The sequence below is a fragment of the Vigna unguiculata genome, chromosome 4, assembly GCF_037176805.1.
Source record: "Vigna unguiculata cultivar grain cowpea cultivar isolate G323 ecotype 2 chromosome 4, ASM3717680v1, whole genome shotgun sequence".
Taxonomy (NCBI): domain Eukaryota; kingdom Viridiplantae; phylum Streptophyta; class Magnoliopsida; order Fabales; family Fabaceae; genus Vigna; species Vigna unguiculata.
The window spans coordinates 39,862,863-39,882,264 of record NC_140795.1 but is presented as its reverse complement, the minus strand read 5'-3'; the positions used below and the strand labels follow the sequence as shown (position 1 = coordinate 39,882,264).

At 27.7% G+C, this 19,402-nt stretch overlaps 2 protein-coding genes across 2 annotated transcripts in view; both read left to right on the top strand.

Annotated features, from left to right (window-relative positions):
* The window catches only part of LOC146887156 (uncharacterized), a 39,172-nt gene extending 28,750 nt beyond the window's left edge, over positions 1 to 10,422 (top strand). Inside the window, exon 4 of the mRNA XM_085672048.1 lies at positions 10,192 to 10,422. Within this exon, the coding sequence (XP_085528174.1) occupies positions 10,192 to 10,422 (231 nt within the window). The remainder of the gene's footprint in view (positions 1 to 10,191) is intronic.
* Positions 10,423 to 13,764: 3,342 nt separating this feature from the next.
* UMAMIT22 (nodulin MtN21 /EamA-like transporter family protein) lies at positions 13,765 to 18,567 on the top strand. Its single transcript, XM_028068206.2, has 7 exons — positions 13,765 to 14,041; positions 14,141 to 14,203; positions 14,358 to 14,474; positions 14,584 to 14,827; positions 15,260 to 15,421; positions 17,681 to 17,832; positions 18,300 to 18,567. Exons 1-7 carry the CDS (start codon positions 13,839 to 13,841, stop codon positions 18,436 to 18,438), a joined length of 1,080 nt encoding a protein of 359 aa, XP_027924007.2. The 5' UTR covers positions 13,765 to 13,838; the 3' UTR covers positions 18,439 to 18,567.
* The last annotated feature ends 835 nt before the right edge of the window (positions 18,568 to 19,402 follow it).

The window sequence follows — 19,402 nt, the reverse complement described above, 5'->3', positions numbered from 1 at the left end:
TACTATCTCGTTACCATAATACCTAAAATTTTATGATATATTACTTTTCATAAATAATATATTAAAGTAATAATTAAAACTACATAACATAACATAATATAATATAATATGATATAATATAATATAATATAATATAATATAATATAATATAATATAATAATATAATATAATATAATATAATATAATATAATATATATAATCAATAAATACATTTTAAAAATAAAATAAAATAAGTTTAATAAAAATAGTAAAATAAAAAATATTAATATTATAAAAATAAAATATATACCATCAAAATGACAATAATATTATAAAATAATATAATTATAAATATATTAACGAATACATATCCAGTTAATTTATATATATATATATATATATATATATATATATATATATATATATATTTGATCTCTTATACGAAGAGATAGAAAACTCAGAATTTAGCATATAAGAATTTATTTAATGAAATTCTTTTGATTGTAAATTTTTGGATAGGATTAGTGTAATTAATGAAAGAATCTTTATCACTTACCGCATGATGCCTCCGTATAAAGAGTGATGGTGTAGTGAAAGCAACGAACACAAAAAAAGGAGAAAAGAAGATTAGATAAAAGAAAAATGATAAATAACCATAAAAGAAAAGAAAAGTAACAGTAAGAAGCAAAAGAAAATAAGAGTGAAACATGCATTTATTCATATATTTTCTAATCGAGGTAAGAGAACCAGAGATTTATTATTTTATTATTTTATTTTTATTATTTTTTCATCTCATCATAATTATTTTTATAATTACTTTCTCTAATTTCATTCTAATTTATATTTAGTTCTCATTTTTATTTATTTATTTATTTATATTCATTTTCAGTTGGACAAGATCCTATTTATTTAATTTATATTTACTTTCATTTATTTATTTATATTTATCTTAAGTCACCTACTTATCTTCTTTAATTATTTATATTTACTTTCAGTTACGTACTGGTCCTCGTTATTTATTTATATTTGTTTTCAGTTATGCACTAGTCCTATTTATTTATTTATACAATTATATGATTTAATATGAAAATAAAATTTATAATAAATAAAGATTTGATTATTGTACTTGGAGGTATGACCTTGAAGATTTAAATGAGTGGATATTACTTAAGATAAGATGTTCTTGGGTTAAGTTGTTTGCAATTATGAGACTCATTTATCCTGACTAGTCACTACAAAATTAATTAAAATCTTTATAAAGTATAAAGTACGATTAAAATACAGTTTAATGAATTTGAAAGAGTTTTCATTTCATTTTATTTTATTAAGAAATGTTATATTTGTTTCACTTCCCTATTTTTTGATTATGTATTAAAAAATATATCTTATAATTTTATCGTAGATAATTGCCCTTAACATGTCCGACCCATTCTTTGCAGATATCATAGCAGTCTTTCTCAGAAACGCATGGCAAACCAATGCGGTAAATAATTCAATAACATTTTAAGGAACGGGAAATTCTACCATTACCTTCCTAAATCCTCCAAATGCATCGGTTATCCTTGAAAGACAAATTAGAGTCACCTTTTATTTACCCCAATAGTCAAAGTAAATTCTATCCATGATATTTTTCCTCCACATCCTTGAAGGTCAATTTTTTTTGTGAGAAAAACTGTAAATAAATAATACTCCTTCGTCTTTTAGTGTAGAAAATATAATATGTACTAAATGATGTAAATCCAAGATGCATATAAGACCATAAAATATATAAATATATGTATACGTGAATATTTTAAGTATGTTATTGTAGAATTATGTGTTAGAATTTTATAAGTGTAATATAGAAAATAACTTTTACAAAAAAAAATTTGGTCGTCCCAAAGAGGAAAATACACCTCTAATTATATAAGAACATGATAATTTTATATTCGAATACATCCAACTTGATTGTTTAATTACTTTCCTACAAATAACATTTAAGAGCAAGAACATTTAAGAACAAGAAAAGATAAGTGATGATTTATTTGACTTTTTAGGTAACATGTAACAAATAACTATTGGGAGAATTTCTTACAAGAGAACGTGAAAATATTAAGATTGTAAGCTATTAAGTTTATGAATTCCCTTTGACACCATATTCTTAATTTTTTTAAAGTATCTTTGTGATACTCTTACAACCCATAGACACCCGAATTTTTTTTCTCATTTATGTATGACATGTTGGGGGCAAACATGTTTATTTATCATAATCTTGTAGTCGTAACTTCCAACATTCATCCATCTCAAACAAACATTTACACCATCGTTCATTTTCCCTTTAAAGTTCAACATTGTTTCAATTTTGCTATCATAGATATCTTTTCACATTCATTACTTTTATACAATGTATTTTTATAGTAAATTTCGGTTTTACTTCATTAAATAACACGTTACCTTGTGTTGCTAACATCCCTTAAAAGTCTTTTTTACATTTTACATTATTTTGATGGCCAATGTAAAATACTTTCTCCCTTATGTTTTAGTTCATGATTACTTGTATTTTCTTTCTTTAGTATTATAATTCCTCATTGATGGTGCAAAATAAAAATAATAATGCACGCCGATTGATTGAAGTTGTCATCCGAGATAAAAAAAAAAATCATAGAATACTTCAGAAACAACAGTCTCCCAAGTCTTCAACCAACAAAATTAAATACTAAATATTATAATATAGAGTTACAAAAGCACATCCATAAAATATTATATATATATATATATATATATATGTATATATATATATATATATATATATATATATATATATAATGCAGAGGTATAAAAGATGAATTATAATATTAATTTTTTTAATATCTTTATCTTTAATAATTTATCGTACGCTATGTTTTTTATTTATTTATTTTGTTTGAATCTTTGCACAAAATATATAAATATTTGAGGTATAATTAAAATTTCTCAAAATGAATTACTATTTTTTTATATCATATAAGAACAAAATAGTCTAAAATATTTAAAAGTAGAAAGTGACCTTTAATATTGGAACAATTATAGATTATGAATATGAATAACGCAATCCATTATTTTTTTTAACCAATATATTCTCTAAATATATATACTGTTTACTTTATATTAGTGAAATTGAAAAGGAAAACGGAGTTGTAGTGCATATCGACTCAACTATCATAGTGCTTTCCAAATAGTGCCAAAATTGATGGGATTGGATTGTCCTTGCCAAGGACAGTAATGCAACTCCTAGTGGCATACATGCTACTCAGCCAAAAAAAAAATCTAATTCACCACACAAGTCATATAGGGAAAATGACTTTTGGAAAAGAAAATAAGAAAAGTTATACATTTATTAGTTTTTATATTAATTTTCTAAAATATGATTTTAATCTATGTATAATAGTTTATGAAAAAAATATTTTATTTTTTTCTTCTATTGAGCATTTTGAAAACAAAATTAAACACGTCTTTCATATAATGATGATCACTAACCCCAGAAATATTTAGAATAAATAGTATATATATATATATATATATATATATATAATTCTTACAGTTTTAAAATTATAAATTAACTTGTTTTGTAAGTTTATTATTTTTAGTAATAAATACTATCAAATACAGTAAAAAATAGGATTCATGTAATATAAAGATGTTTACGTTCAAAATATGTCTATTACAGTCAAATCTTTAAATATGAAAATAAAAATAATGAAAGGGTTAGTTATCATTATGTTCCTAAAAGTATATGGCATTTAGTGCTAAAGTTACAAAAAGTGTTTAAAATATTAGATTTATTTATCTAATCAATTAAAATTAACTGTTTAATTATTATCATTTTTTATTTTTAAACGTATATTAATATTATTAGTAAGGTACATTTACTTTTAAATTTAAAGTAAAGTGATATAACTCCAACATTTGGGTCCATTCGCATGCACAAAGTTAACTCCCTTTTTGTTTATTCTCAATAAAGAAAAAACCGTCACTATATATATATATATATATATATATATATATATATATTTTTTTTTTAATTATAGTGACTTTTAATTTAAACAAATTATTTTTAATTTTGAAAGTCTATTCAAAATAGTTTGTGCATATCTTTTGATTTTACAAACTTTTACAATATACTATTATTTTACTAGAAACTTCATTTTGATACTTCTTCCCACTATTTTACTTATTTATATATATATATATATATATATATATATATATATATATATATATATATATATATATATATATATATATATATATATATATATATATATATATAATATGTTGAAAGGGAAAGTACATATTGAAAATTGTATGGGGAGCTGAATTGTATAAAACTAACGATATTATAAAATTATATAATTTACTAATTATATTAATAATTTATTTTCATCCACTCACACCTAAGACACGTTCTCACACATGCACACCATTTTATGGTCTGGTGTTTTAGAAATGTGAATGGTAATTTTTGTGTTTTTTTATTTACATTTTTTTTATTATTTCTCTTAATTGTTGTGTTTCTCTTCCTTTAATTGCATTTTGTTTTTAATGTGTATAAATGTAATTGATTATGTATTTAATAGATTACTTTATACGATAGTCATTAATGTAATTATTTATTGTAAATAGGAAATATTTTATAATCTTTCTCTTTATTACATATATCTTCTCATATTAATAATGTAAAGATATGCTATGTCACCTATTTAAGAGAATAGGAATATAGAGTACAAGCAAACTTTTCAAATTGTTTGGTATAGTATGTTTTGTGAATTTCTTTTGAGTTTTAGTCTTGTATTCTTGTGAGTGTCTTAAGGTTAGAGTAAACACTTACTTTGGGTGGTCGAGATTTGCCACAATCATCTTCTTTGTGAGTTTTGTCTTGATTCAAAAAGTTTCGTTCTTCTTGGTGAGTTTCGTCTTGATTTGAAAAGTTTCATATATTTGTTGCAAATTGCAAGTACCGGAACACACACAACAATTTGAAAAGCAGCAAATCAAAAATCTTAATTGGAGGTTTTTTTCTTCTTCATTATGTCTTATGATAAATATGAATAGTATCTTATTCGATTTAATGACAAAAATAATTTTACTTGAGAATTTCAATTTAAACTATTTGTTAATGCAAAGATTTATGGTGTCATATTGATGGCAAAATTCCAGCACCTACAAGTGCATTGGATTGGGCAAAATGGGAAACCAAAATGTCCAAATTATGACCTGGATACTTAACTCTGTTGAGCCTCATTTTATTATTAAGTTGCGACCTTATAACATTGCTAAGGACATGTGGGATTATTTGAAAAAGATTTATCATAGGACAACACAACTCGAAGGTTTCAATTGGTGTTTGAGATGGCTAAATATACACAAGAAAGTCTATAAATTAAGGAATATTTTTCTGGATTTCAGGATCTATAGGTTGAATATTCCAATATTATTACTGTTGATATTTCTGGTGCAACCCTCTTTGTTGTCCAAACAATGCACGAGACCAACAAGAGATATCAAATTTTGATGAAGATGCGATATGATTTTGAAGCCACTTGTTCTAATTTGAAGCCACTAGTTCTATTACTCCTATTAATATGGCCTATACAGCACAAGGGAAGAATAAAACTATAGATATGTGATATGTTCAATGCTATAGTTGCAAAGGATTTGGTCATATTGTGAAGGCTTGCACACAAAATTTCTGTAACTATTACAAGTAGCAAAGGAATATTATCACAGCATGTCCAATTCTTCCTCAAAAAAAGCAAGGAACTGCTTATCATGTCTCTATTGGTGCTTCAAGTTGCTCCACCTTTTGTTCCTACACCTCCTGCAAATACACTTACTCTGAAAATGGTACAACAAATGATTATGTCTGCTTTTTCTGCCTTTAGTTTATCAGGTAATATTCACCTTTCTTCTCAAGCTTGGTACCTTGATTCTGGTGTGTCTAATATGAAAAATTCTTCTATGTCTGTATCCAATGTGAAAACTTATGATGGCAATCAAAAAATTCTCACAACACCTCCTTACCTATAGTGCTATTGGTGATATTTCCTCTTCTTTTCCTAATGTTTGTGTGTCTCCTAGTGTTTCTACAAATCTTATTTCTGTTGGCTAATTGGTTGATCACAATTATAATGTCCAATTTTCTTGTTAAAGTTGTGTTCTGTAGGATCAAGTATTTGTGTGCCTCCTAGTCTTTCTACAAATCTTATTTATGTTGGCTAGTTGGTTGATCAAATTGTAATGTCCAATTTTCTCGTTCTGGTTGTGTTGTGTAGGATCAAGTGTTCGTGAAGATCATTCTGGAGGGACCTAAAGTGGAACGACTCTTTCCATTATGGTTATCTTCTTCCACATGTTGTCATATGTTTTCTCTAGTTTGCTTAAATGATAGACAACTAAATAAAATACGGCATAATCGTTCGGATCATCAAAATTTTCATATACTTAGTACCTTGTTTAAATCTGTTCTTTTAAGCAATAAAAGTTCATTTGTTTCTTTTTGATTTTACGATGCAAAGTTGGTAAAAGTAAAAGTTTACTATTTTTGGTAAAAGTAAAACTTTACTATTTTCCCATAATGCATCTCGTGCAAATTATTATTTTGACATTATTCATAGTGATGTTTAGGGAATTTCCCGATTATTTCTCATGTAGGTTATAAGTATTTTGTTACGTTTATAAATGACTACATTAGATTTACTTTGGTATATTTTTTTCGGTCCAAGGCAAAAATTTTCTGTGTTTTTCAATGTTTTGTTTCATTTATTAAGATTTAATTCTTTGCTCACATAAAAATCTTAAGATGAGATTCTGGAGGAGAATATATGTCTAATGTTTTTCATAATTTTCTTCAAAAAATCCAATCCAAATTTTCAATCTAAATTTATAGTTGGGTTAGGCTAAAGATCGAGATGGACTAGTCCAAATTTGGTCGTATTTACATTTTATATATTTTATAGATTGGATATCCATTCTCTAAATCCATATTTTCAAATATGGATAATCCAAAAAATCCAATCCAAATTTTCAATCTAAATTTTTAGTTGGGTTAGGCTAAAGGTCGAGATGGACTAGTCCAAATTTGGCCGTATTCGACAGAGTCGGTCCTGTACAAAATTTGACCGTATTCGGCCAAATTTAGTTGGGTTGGTCCTAATCAAAATTTGGCCATTCGGACATGGATCAATTTTGGTCGTATTCGGTTGAGTCAACCCCGACCCAAATTTGACCGCATTGGGTTGAGTCGGCCTTGGACAAAAATTTTTCATATTCGGCTAAGTCGACCGCGATCATAATTTGGTCGTATTCAACCTAGTCGACTCTAGTCAAAATTCGGTGAAACTAGTTGAGTTGACTACAATGGAAATTTGACCGAGTCGACCTTAGCCCAAATACTAACCAATCTTTGTATTAACCAATATTCTCATAATCACTTTACATTATCTAAATAAATATAAGAAAGGATATACTACTTCTTTCCTAAACGTTTATTAAATATTTTCCAAACACGCGCACATTTTACATTGAAATACATTAAGTTATTTAATATGAGAAAAAAGTATTACGTAAAAATAATGAAAAAATAATAATTTTAGTAAATAATAAAAACAAAATTTAATCCACTCTAAATTTGTAGAAACAAAATAACTATTATAAATACGATTAGGTGTTATGTTTGTCTTGCCATATCGTTTCATTTTGAACAAGTGAGTAATGTGAAATCATTTTATTAAAACTCTCAATAAATGGTACCCATAACTTCCACGTACTTTAATTTTTATTTAATTTTGATATGAATGACAAACAAACATGTATGTATGAGTATTATTTGAACTTATTTCAATTTTGGTGAAGAACCATTGTACTAATATGTTGTATAAGTATGAATATGAATAATGTTGGGCTAATGAAAATAATATGTTTTGAAAAGTCCCACATCATCTAAGATAAGCAAGGTAAGGAGTGGAAAGTCCTACATTACCAAAGACATAAGTCAAATACACTTTAAGCTTGTATTTGACTTTTCTTATACTCTTGCATTAGAGTGTTATGAGGTTTGAGTTAAATTCTTGCATGACATGTGAGAGTTGTCTATGCGTTGTCCAAATTTTCACCTAGTACTATTATTTGATTGTCTTTAGACAATGGTCGTGGTTTTTTCTTAATTTTTTGTGTTTCCACGTTATATTCATGTTCACTACTAAAAAAACTCATATTTCCTACCAATTTTCTTTTGAAAATTTTTTCATAGGAAATACTTACAATTTTTGTTGTGAAAAAAAATTGTAGAAAATTGCTACCAATTTTTTTGCAAAATATTTTGTATAAACACTTTTCGTAACAAATTTTGTAGGAAATCTTTGCAAATTTTATAATTTTATAAGAAATAATTATCCACGAATGAATTACCTGCCAATTAAGATTCTTAGAAAAAATGGCAGAAGAAAGTCTTTTCTAGCAAGTTTTTTTAACAAATTTGTAAGAAAAATCCTATGTAATATGAGAATATCTAGTAGTGATTTTTACATTATATTCATGTGTTCCTTGTGTTAATCTTATTTCTCAAAATGTAGGGTGATTGGTAATGTTCTTCATTGATGAGATATTTTTTCCAACAGATAATACTTAATTTTTTAAATTGAATTTGAGTCCAAAAATGATTACGTACATATCGATGTACTTATATTCGCCCTCTTTTAAATTACTAAAGTATGTTTAGTTTATTAGGTAACTAAAAAAATTATATTATTTTTTCAATTTTTTAATTTATTTTGAAGATACACTTTTGATTATTTTTATCTTCTTTAATTTGAGATTAATGTAATTATAATTTCTTATAACATTGGAAAGAGAAAATTTCATATCTATGACAATAATGATGAATGTTTTACTTTGAAACGAGAATGAAAGAATGTATTCGTACCTGAGAGAGGGAGAGAGAGAGACCGAGAGAGTGTGTGTGTGTTTAAGAGTGAGAAATTTTAAAAGTAAAAGATGTTATAGGTAATCATAAATAGATGTTTGATATGTGAGAGAGTCTTCTGACAACAAATATTTATATTAAATAAATAATAAAATATGAAAAATAAAAAATAATATATATATATATATATATCGTTATTTTATACAACTTGTAAAATAAAAATAAAAATAAAATAATCTTTATAACTTTTTAATAACATAACTTGACAAAACTCCGAAACAATTATTTAAAGAAAGTTAAAATAAGCCCATAATCCATGTATCCTATCATCTATAACAAGCACATCTTACACAATAAAGATAGCGAAAGTGTAAGTTTTATTATCCAATATTTTTTCGATGTTCACTTATAAGAGCATTTACTTCAAATAAGAATGAGAAATATATCTCACATATGCTTAAAGTTGTCAATTTGACTTATGGTCATGGGTCATCCTTATCCCACACTTGAATAAGTCCTCTTTTAGGGTGTCACCAAATGAGGTGCCCAAAAAAAAATGTAATCCCCAAAATTCCTTCTCAAAGTGAGCTAGGGTCAAGGTCAAGGTCAAGGTAGGTTTGGTCACACTACAAGACATTAATTAAATCTTAAAAGCAATACCTTCAGACTCAGTTAAAAGTCGAGTCGAGTCGTCTTGGGTTGAAGGTCAAGACTGGTCGGTCCAAACTAAAGGCCAAGGCGATTCAGTCCAGACCGAAGGCCAAGGAGGGCCACCCAGGCTGAAGGTTGAGATGGGTCATTCCAGACCTAAATTTGATACAAATTGTCCCAAGTAGAAGGTCGAGACGGGCCAACTCACCCTGAAGGTCGAGATGGGTTGGCTTAAGATGAAGGTCAAGACAACTCGTCAAGGGTCAATAGTCGTGACAGGTCATCTAAGGTTGAAATTCGTGATGGGTCGTCTCGGGACGAAAGTCGAGACATGTCGTCTCGTTTAGAAGGCGATGGGTAAACCCAGTTTGAAGGTTGAGAAAAACTGTTATAGGTCAAAATTTTATATCAACCATCTCGGGATGAAGATGAGACGAGCATTCTGAGTCAAAATTTGATCTTAGGCAAAAGGTCAAAGTGGGACAGTTCATGTTGAAGGTCGAGAGGGGCAGTCCTATATAAAAGGTCGAGGGTTGACTTGGATGGGAAGTTGAGATGAGCCAACACGGGCAAAATGTCGAGATGGTTCGACCCAAGCTAAAGGTCTATATGGGTCGTTCTAGACCGAAAGTCGAGACAAGCTGGTCCGGGCCGAAACTAGTGATGGGCCAACTCGGGTTGAAGTTCAAAATGGGTTTACTTGTGCTAATGGTCGAGACGGGCCATCTCGGGCCGAAAGTCAGGACGAGTCGTCTCATTCTGAAGGTCGAGATGGGTCATTCGAGGTTGAGATCAGCTTTCTTGGGTTGAAGGTCGAGAAGTGGCGACCCAATCCGAAAGTCGAGACAAACTAACTAGGACCGGAGATTGAGATGGGATGACTAGGACCAAAGGTCAAGACCAGTCGGGCCATACCAAATGTCGAGATGGGTTGGTCCGGATCGAAGGTCAAGACGAGCTTTCTTAGGTTGAAGGTCGAGACAAATCATCCCGAACTAAAGGTCTAAATAGGTCATCCACGATCAAAGTTCATGACGTGTCGTCTTGGGCCAACAACTGTAGCGGGATGTCACATACTGAAAGTTCCTCAAAGTTTGACAAGTGTTTCGATGTCTTATGATATAATGATAATACTTTGACAAATGTACCAAATTGTCATAAGCAATAAATGAACTAGAGTTTAAGTATCGAAATCAATTATATAATTATTTATAAAAAAAATAAAACAAAAAAAAGTTGTGGTTTGAAAATGAGATTGAAAGCAATAATTTGAAATATTAGAATTAAAATAATAAATATAAAAGTAATGGTAGAGATAGTTCACATATGAACACTACAAGAAAATACCTCATTAACAATCAATTTTAGTGATTAAAAGTTGTTAGTTATTATAATGACCAATTTAGATACCAATATACAAAATAAAAAATTATTGGTTAATAAAATAATTATTATTATAAATAAAAAATTATAATTGATTTCTAAATTGGTTTCTAAAATTTTTCTACAAAAAAAAATAGTCACTAAATATTAGCTACTGAGGTCTTTACTACTAAAGGAATTGATTTTTAAATTAGTCTCTAATTGATTAGTGACCAACAACTATAGTAATTTTGTAAATTAATATCTAAATTGGTCACTATAATAACTAACAACTTTTGATCATTAAAATGAGTTATTAATAAGATATTTTTTTCTCGCGGAAAAAATTATCAAAGGTTGATTTTCCTTACCTTTTCCACGCACTTCACTCCAATTGTTATCTTAAAAAATTTGATTACTAAGTTAATTCAGCAATCTACAAATTTACTTAAGTCTTAGTCCATTAGTGAAAATATTCTAAATTTTTTATGTAAGATCTCAATTCCTTGTTAAAATTTGATACACAATCAACTTTAAGATTGAGGGCTTAAAATTAACTAATATATCTTACACCTATTCTTGAGAGGATAAGCAGCACTACTTTTATCCAAATCCTAATTAAAATAGGGTTCCATACTTTAATTAAAAATATGAAACCATGATTCATATGATCAAGGCCTTAACGGAAAGGAGAAGAAGAACTACATGAGTTGGATGATTACATCAACTTATTTAGCCCCTCGTGACTTACCATTAAATCAATCACCCTATTAATCTCTCTAAATATTCTCAATGTTGTGTCAATGACTAAAATAAGAACATTAATATATATATATATATATATATATATATATATATATATATATATATATATAATGATGACAACTAAACCTGCACTGACAATATCCTTAAATATGAGTATATCCACTACCTAATGAAAACGAGGATGGGCAAAAATTTACTTCAAAGACGAGAATGGGTATAGTTTAACTTGCATCGCATGTGGTCCATTATCCCGCCATAATAGAATTTTTTATTTGGAGGTGGATTGATAATTTATAACTTTAATTTATCTATTAAACATTTTAAAAACTTTTCTTGAAACAATTTATTTAGAAGATGAGAATCTTAAGAATAATGAATATAATCAAGAAATATAAAAGATAAGAGAAGAGGGAGATGCACATTGAGATTTTTAAATTGATTCGAATAAAAAAAAGGCATTTAGTAAATATCATCTAAATTTGTGATGAATGCTCAAAATATTAGAATGCATAAGTATAGGAGCAATTTCACAGCACTTGCGGTTAATAGATGAGTTTTTTAAACAATATAATATCTTAAAGTCTTTTACTTCTTGAAAGTATGAAATTAGTATTGTAGAAAGCAATTGAAAGATATCAAAACCAATTAATTGCACAACCTAAGATATACTATTAATTATATAGAACATAATTAATTATATGCATAGATATATTTTTCAAAATACTTTAAATTAGTCAAATATTATGATAATTAATTATATTATATAAAATAACTAATTTTGTTGAGTAATAATCAGTTAATATGTTCTTATAACAATTTTAAACTATCTTTTAATGTATTTAAGTCTTAATCTAAAATAAATTATTCTCATATGTATGATTTACAAACATTAAAATGCAAAAGCTGTAAGCATTCTATTGTTTCATTGTCAAAACACAATCTAAAGAAAAAAAAATAGTCAATGTACAATATCTTATTCATTTATATATATATATATATATATATATATATATATATATATATATATATATATATATATATATATATATATATATATATATATATAAAAGCACGACCATTTTTTTTCGCAAAATTATGTACTAAAATGAAGTAATCAAAATAATTGTAACAAAAAATTGTCTATTTTTCAAATATGGACCAAAATAAAACAATACAAAATAAAAGTATTTGCTCATTTTAAGTCAAGATAAACAAATTAAGGATTTTGTTGCAGCTCCTTAAAGATATATTTTAGAACACTTTATCGTATTAATTTTTTTATTGATAACTATACACTAGATAAATTTATAATTTTGAAATGATGAATTTCTTAACTAATTTAGCACATTGTAGTTAATATTTGCTACGAATTAAATTTAGACTTGAATAGGTTTTCAATCAACAAAATATCAGTTTTATCCAATCCCTAGATCTAATATAATTTTAGTTAGTCTCTTAGAAAAACATACAAATTATTTTAATTTCTTTTTAACGTAAATAACATTTTCATAAAAGTAAAACTAAAAAGGGTCATATTTTGAAGAAATAAAAAGCCATTTCTAAACCTTAACTTTATATGGTATAAAAGTTTACTAAAACATAAAGACACTACGAATAACTTGAACTGTTTTGGAATAGTTTATTCCTTACAAATAAAGCCTAATTAAGGATAAGATTTGATCCCTTAAACTTATTCTGAGTACAAAATAACATGCGTCTGTTCACTCTTTAAGGTCAATAACATGGGTTTGGGGGTCCTATTAAAGATAAAACAAGCAAAGTGACGATAATACTGAATGATTGGTTCATTAGCATCACTTTGTGGTATAGTGGTTGCAAAAAGCTTCCTCTTAATTCTGCAAATAGTTAACATAACAGTAACCGTGTTGCTTCCTTTGCTATGCAAAGGTACAATAATCTTAGCATGCGCCAGTGAGCCATGCTGAAAACGATGCTAGTGCCTGCTGATATAACTTTTCATTTGTATGGGCCAAATTCATGCCACTTTGATGTCAAAATATATAAAAGCACAATGCCAATAACAAAAGCATAAAGCCAAAACATATTTCATATATTGACTCCAAAATCTCTATATATATTCAACAAGTTTCCTTGCTTCAAGGCCATTCATACGTTCCTCAAAATGAAGAGTTTTCTGTTTCGGTGTGTGGCCATTGTGGAGAAAAATAAACCTTATGTTGCAATGCTTTTTGTTCAGTTTGTGTATGCAGGAATGGCTTTGTTGTCCAAAGCTGCAATTTCCAAGGGAATGAGCCCTTATGTGTTTGTTGTTTATAGACAAGCCTTTGCATCAGTTGCTCTCTCTCCCTTTGCTTTCTTTGACAGGTTCCAAACATCATCACTCTTCTTAATCCTTACCATAAACATGGCTCATAAAAAACCTTTTTTGTTTCTTAACTTTACACATATTTCATGATTCTGCAGTAAGCAACCAGCTCCTTTGTCATGCAACTTGTTGTGCAAATTGTTCCTAGTTTCTCTTGTTGGGTAAGGATATGTCTCTTTCCTGACCCCATTTAACATTGTCAATTCAAGGATTTAAGTTTAAAACTATAAATTATACTCTCTGACAGTGACATGACATGCATCTTAACAACTTTCTTTTTTTTTTTTCTTTTGGTTTCTGCTCTGATATGTGTAGGTTAACTCTGAGTTCAAACCTTTACTATGTTTCAATCAACTACACCACTGCAACATTTGCTGCAGCCTCCTCAAACACTGTCCCTGCCATTACCTTCATCATGGCTCTTTTAATTAGGTAAAATCAAAAACAAACCACCCCTTTCTTTTTTTCTGAAAAAGGGCCATGACCAAGAGAAAAAAGTCAAAGTTTTGATATGGTGAAAACTCGGTTCTGCAAATTTCAGGGTGGAAACCATTTCCATAAAACGTGCACACGGTATAGCAAAGATTTTGGGGTCTATTCTAAGCCTTTCTGGGGCAATTACATTTGCTTTAGTGAAGGGACCTCCACTGAGTTTTATGAAATGGTATCAACAAAACCAGAACCAAACTCCTTCAACAGTTGTTCATTACAAAGTTGACATCATCAAAGGCCCTCTTATGATGCTTTTAGCAAACACTACATGGTCCTTGTGGCTTATCTTGCAGGTAGGTACCTCATCTCTCTGTTCCTTCTGGTAGAAAATAAAGAAATATATGAAGAAAAAGATAATATATTATTGAGTCTAAAAAATGTTAAGAGATATGTTATATAATACACATAAAAAGTTCAAGAAACAATGAGCCTAAAACATAACCTACGGTAACAATTATAACGATGAAGTTCTAGACTATGGTTTATTTCCTAAGTTATATTATATTCTTCTTCTTACATGTACTTTTTCAAAACAAAGTTTTTCCCCTTTTGATCACATTTCTCTTTCTTCTGTTACCTCCCTTACTAAATTTAGAAAAAGGTGTGCAAAAAAGTTGTGGAAATAGAAATTCTCGCCCCCATTTTCTTTTTGATTAGCACTTTGCTTGATCTAAAATTTTCCACTAATATATATATAAACAAAATGTCTATTTTTTTTTTCTCAGGGATTTGTTGTGAAGCAGTACCCTGCAAAACTTCGTCTCACAGCTCTGCAATGCTTCTTCAGCTTCATGCAGTCTACTGTTGTGGCTGTTGCAGTTGAGAGGCACAATCCTTCGGCATGGAAGCTTGGATGGGATATTCATCTTCTTTCTGTGGCATACTGTGTATGTTTTTACTCTCTAATAATGCATTCTTATACATGCATAGATAGATCTGAAACTGCAGCAATTAATTAAATGGTAAGATTTATGAAAAAATTACAGAGGTTAACGAATCTGAATTCCAGTGATTAATGAATGAATAAGTAAAGGTTCAAAAGTCGTACAATGTGACTTGTGGATGAAGAGCTTTGATTAAGAAAAAAGAACGCCATGTTTCAAATAAAATACTTTGTCCCCTTATTTAGGCACATATAGAAAAGACTTTGATGTTTTTCTTTGTTTTACAACAAAGTTATGTTTTTCTTTTCCACGTCTTTCAAGTACTCTTTTACACTTTCATAAAAACATAATTATATTTTGATCCATTTTTTTATCCACTTTTTAATCCATCATTCTAATCACTCTTCAATTATCTATTTTAATTTTTTTTAGTAGTGTAATGTGATGATCTAAGTGTGATTAAAGTGATGGGTTAAAAATGAGTCAAAATATCATTATTTTTTAGAAAAAGAAAAAAAATACATAAAAATAATTAATATAATTAATAATGCTATGAGGAAAAACAAATAAAAATCAGGGTGGGAAGAAAGTTTAATTTTTTATTAATTTTTCTAAGGTATATTTCAATATCATTTTAGTTTCTAATAAACATATGCTATCGTTGTTACATAAATCTAAAAAAAAAAAATCCTATTTAAGTTTTTCTTAGTTGTAATGCATGAGCACTACTTACTTGGTCAATGAACGTTTGATGCCCTTAAGGAATTGAAGCATATTTGTGCCCTAAAGTAATGTTTCTTTATAGAAACCTAGTTGTTTTGATGTCGCGAGGGAAGTAGAAAATGTATTAAACTTTTGAAGTAGTGGAGAAACATAGATAATCATAGAATTTTGGAGTGCTCTAAGTATTCATTCCTTTGAATGGAATTTGGAAGTGCTCCATTTTAAGAAATAGATGGTAGTGGAAGTCTTGGTCCAAAAATGTGGTTGCATTTCTCTTCTAAGAGATAGGGAAATCTTCCATTCACCACACATACCCATTGTGAATGGAAAATCATTTCCCCATCAAATCCTATGAGAAACCACGTATGAGAGATTTTAATGGATCACACTTTGATTTTCAAAGTTATGACCAACTTCATCACACAAGTAACTTCAAAAGTTTTTTACTTTTACTATTTAATTTCACTCTTTGATTTGTATGTGAGATGATAATAATTGATAAAAACTATTCATCATTTAATGATTTCTAAAACATACTATATTGGTATCTTTTAGAGTTTAGCGTAGATTTTATATTGGCATCAACATTATTGGTTCAAAGTTAGATAAATTTGATGTTAATAAAATTAATCATAAATTTTTATTATTATTATTGAAAATACGTGTGCTACATATATATGTGTGTATTTACTTTTTTATCATAGTAAAAAATAACAAAATTAATAATAATATTTTTATTATTATAATTATAAAATTAAATATAAATTATTTTTATAATTTTATTATAAAGAATTTTTATTTATAATTTATTAAAAAATTATTAAGTTAAAAAAAATGTCAAATAGAGAAAAACTTTTAAATTAAAAAAAAAACGGTTATTTGGAGTAAAATAATAATTTTAATTTTAAAGAAATTTTGGACACCAAAAAGATAACTCTTTTATATACAGAGTTATAGATTAGAAACTGAGATGTGTTTTCAAATTAATTGGAATCTTTTTGTGAGTGTGTGGAGATGTATATTTTTCTTATCAGAAATATGGGGAAAAGTTCTAAATTAAATGAAGACAAAAACAAGGAGAGGATTATGATATGAATCGGATATTTTTGGCTTATCTTTTAACTTTATGCAACATCTTTCCATATATTTGTTCACATCATAATTTGTTAATATTCTATGATGTGAATATATTTTTTAAATATAAGTGTAGTTATATAAAAGTGGTATTTATGTCATTCTCTTCTCTCTATTTTGTTTTTGTGACATTTAGTACTTAAGTTTTTCCATTAACTGTTTTAATTTTATATTTTCTTACCAAATTAAGTTCTGTTATAGGAAATGTTAATTATATTTTTTTTAATCTTTTATGGTAAAAGAACCGTATAAATCACTTAGAAGATTCTACAAGAAAATTTACCCAATAACAAAAATTAATATTATAGTATTTGTTTTGTTTCAAACTAGTAAATTATTTTTTCTTTTACTTTAACAATTTGCATTCGATGTTTGTAATCATCACTAACAGTGTTTTGTTGGCAGGGTATAGTTGTAACAGGCATTTGTTATTGGCTGCAAGTCTGCACAATAGAAACTAAAGGCCCAGTTTTCACAGCAATGTTCACTCCTCTGGCTCTTATAATCACAGCAATATTCTCAGCATTATTGTGGAAAGAAACACTTTACTTGGGAAGGTGCATATTCTACTTTATCAATCTAAAAACAAGCACAAATTGTAAAAAATAAATAACTAGTTAATTTTATAAAAATCACTTTCTTTTATCACATAACTTTTTCTGTTTTTATTTATGAAATCAAAGAATTTTCATCTTTCTCCTTAATCAGTTAATAAATTATGTTTGATTAGCCCATAGTTTCTTATAGACTTTTCTACTTTAAATTTTTATCATCAAACAGCCTATATGTTTAATTTTTAAAATATTCATTTTGCTAATATTTGCATAACAATCACTTAGGATGAAAGATATTAAAATGAAATTTTAAATTTCAGATACTTTAAACATTTATTTTAAATTGAAAAGAGATAAAACAGTGTTAACCTAAATTTTAGAAATCAAACACATATTTGTCCGTTTTTAATTTGCATATTATTCGGAAAATAACTAGGGTTTGTGTTTGTTCTTTCTTTTAATTATGGCAGTGTTGGTGGCACTATTTTACTAGTGGTTGGACTCTATAGTGTCCTATGGGGGAAGAGCAAGGAGAGTGTAAAAGTTGAAAACCTACAACCTCAGCAAACAAAAGAGGAAACAAGATTGGAGTGCATTGTACAGCATTGATTACACTAAAATTCTGCAAATAAATGTATGATCGCACTTAAAATTTGACAAAACATGTCCTCTCAAGTTGAATGTCTTTTCTTATGTTTCTGTGTTATGTGTATATATTTTGATTATCTTTTGATCTCATGTACTTTTCTCTTTTTCTTTGTCTTAGGAATAACAAATATCTTATTAAATATATAATACTTTGTTTGGTTGCTAACCAGAGTATATTTCATCTTTTGTTTTCTTCTATTGGCATGATGCAACATAGTTCATAAATAATTGTTTCTTTTTAGTAAATGATATAGTTTGATTTCTAAAAGTGTGTATGGGAAACTTTTGTTACGGGAAATCAATTTTCTGTTTTTCATTTCTTCAATTTGTTATATGATTTAATTTAATTCCGCTCAATGTTAATGGTGGTGGGTATGTTGAATTGAATCTAGGTTAAGGTTACTTTAAAAAAGGACTTTGAGTTTAAATGAGATGTGTAAGGCATGAACCATTCTTTATTTTTATTTTCTTTGAATTAGTCCAATTGACATCGTCATTTATACATGAAAATATTATTATAAATATAAATATTTCTTACTAGAATATTTGTGCATGAAACAAATACTAAAATTTGTAGTGATTTTGTGACTGTGTGGATAAATATTTTTGAATTTTAATATGGATAGTAACTATTAATCCATGTTTGAGAATACAACTTTATTTGTTATTAAAAAATAATATAATATTGTTCATGAAGCACTCAATTCAATGAGTGTGCTATGTGTGTTGTGTTTAGGAATTTACAAATATATGTAAGTGTGTAACATGTTTTGATCCTATTCTTCATGGTTGCTTTTTGATCTCCATTCCAGCCTCTTTCTTTTGTTGTTCCCCATGCTTAGCCCGTCATGTTCATCGGGCTTGCTCGACTTGTCCTGGTCGTCAGGATTGTTCAACTCATTTGGGTCTTTAGATTCGTACGACC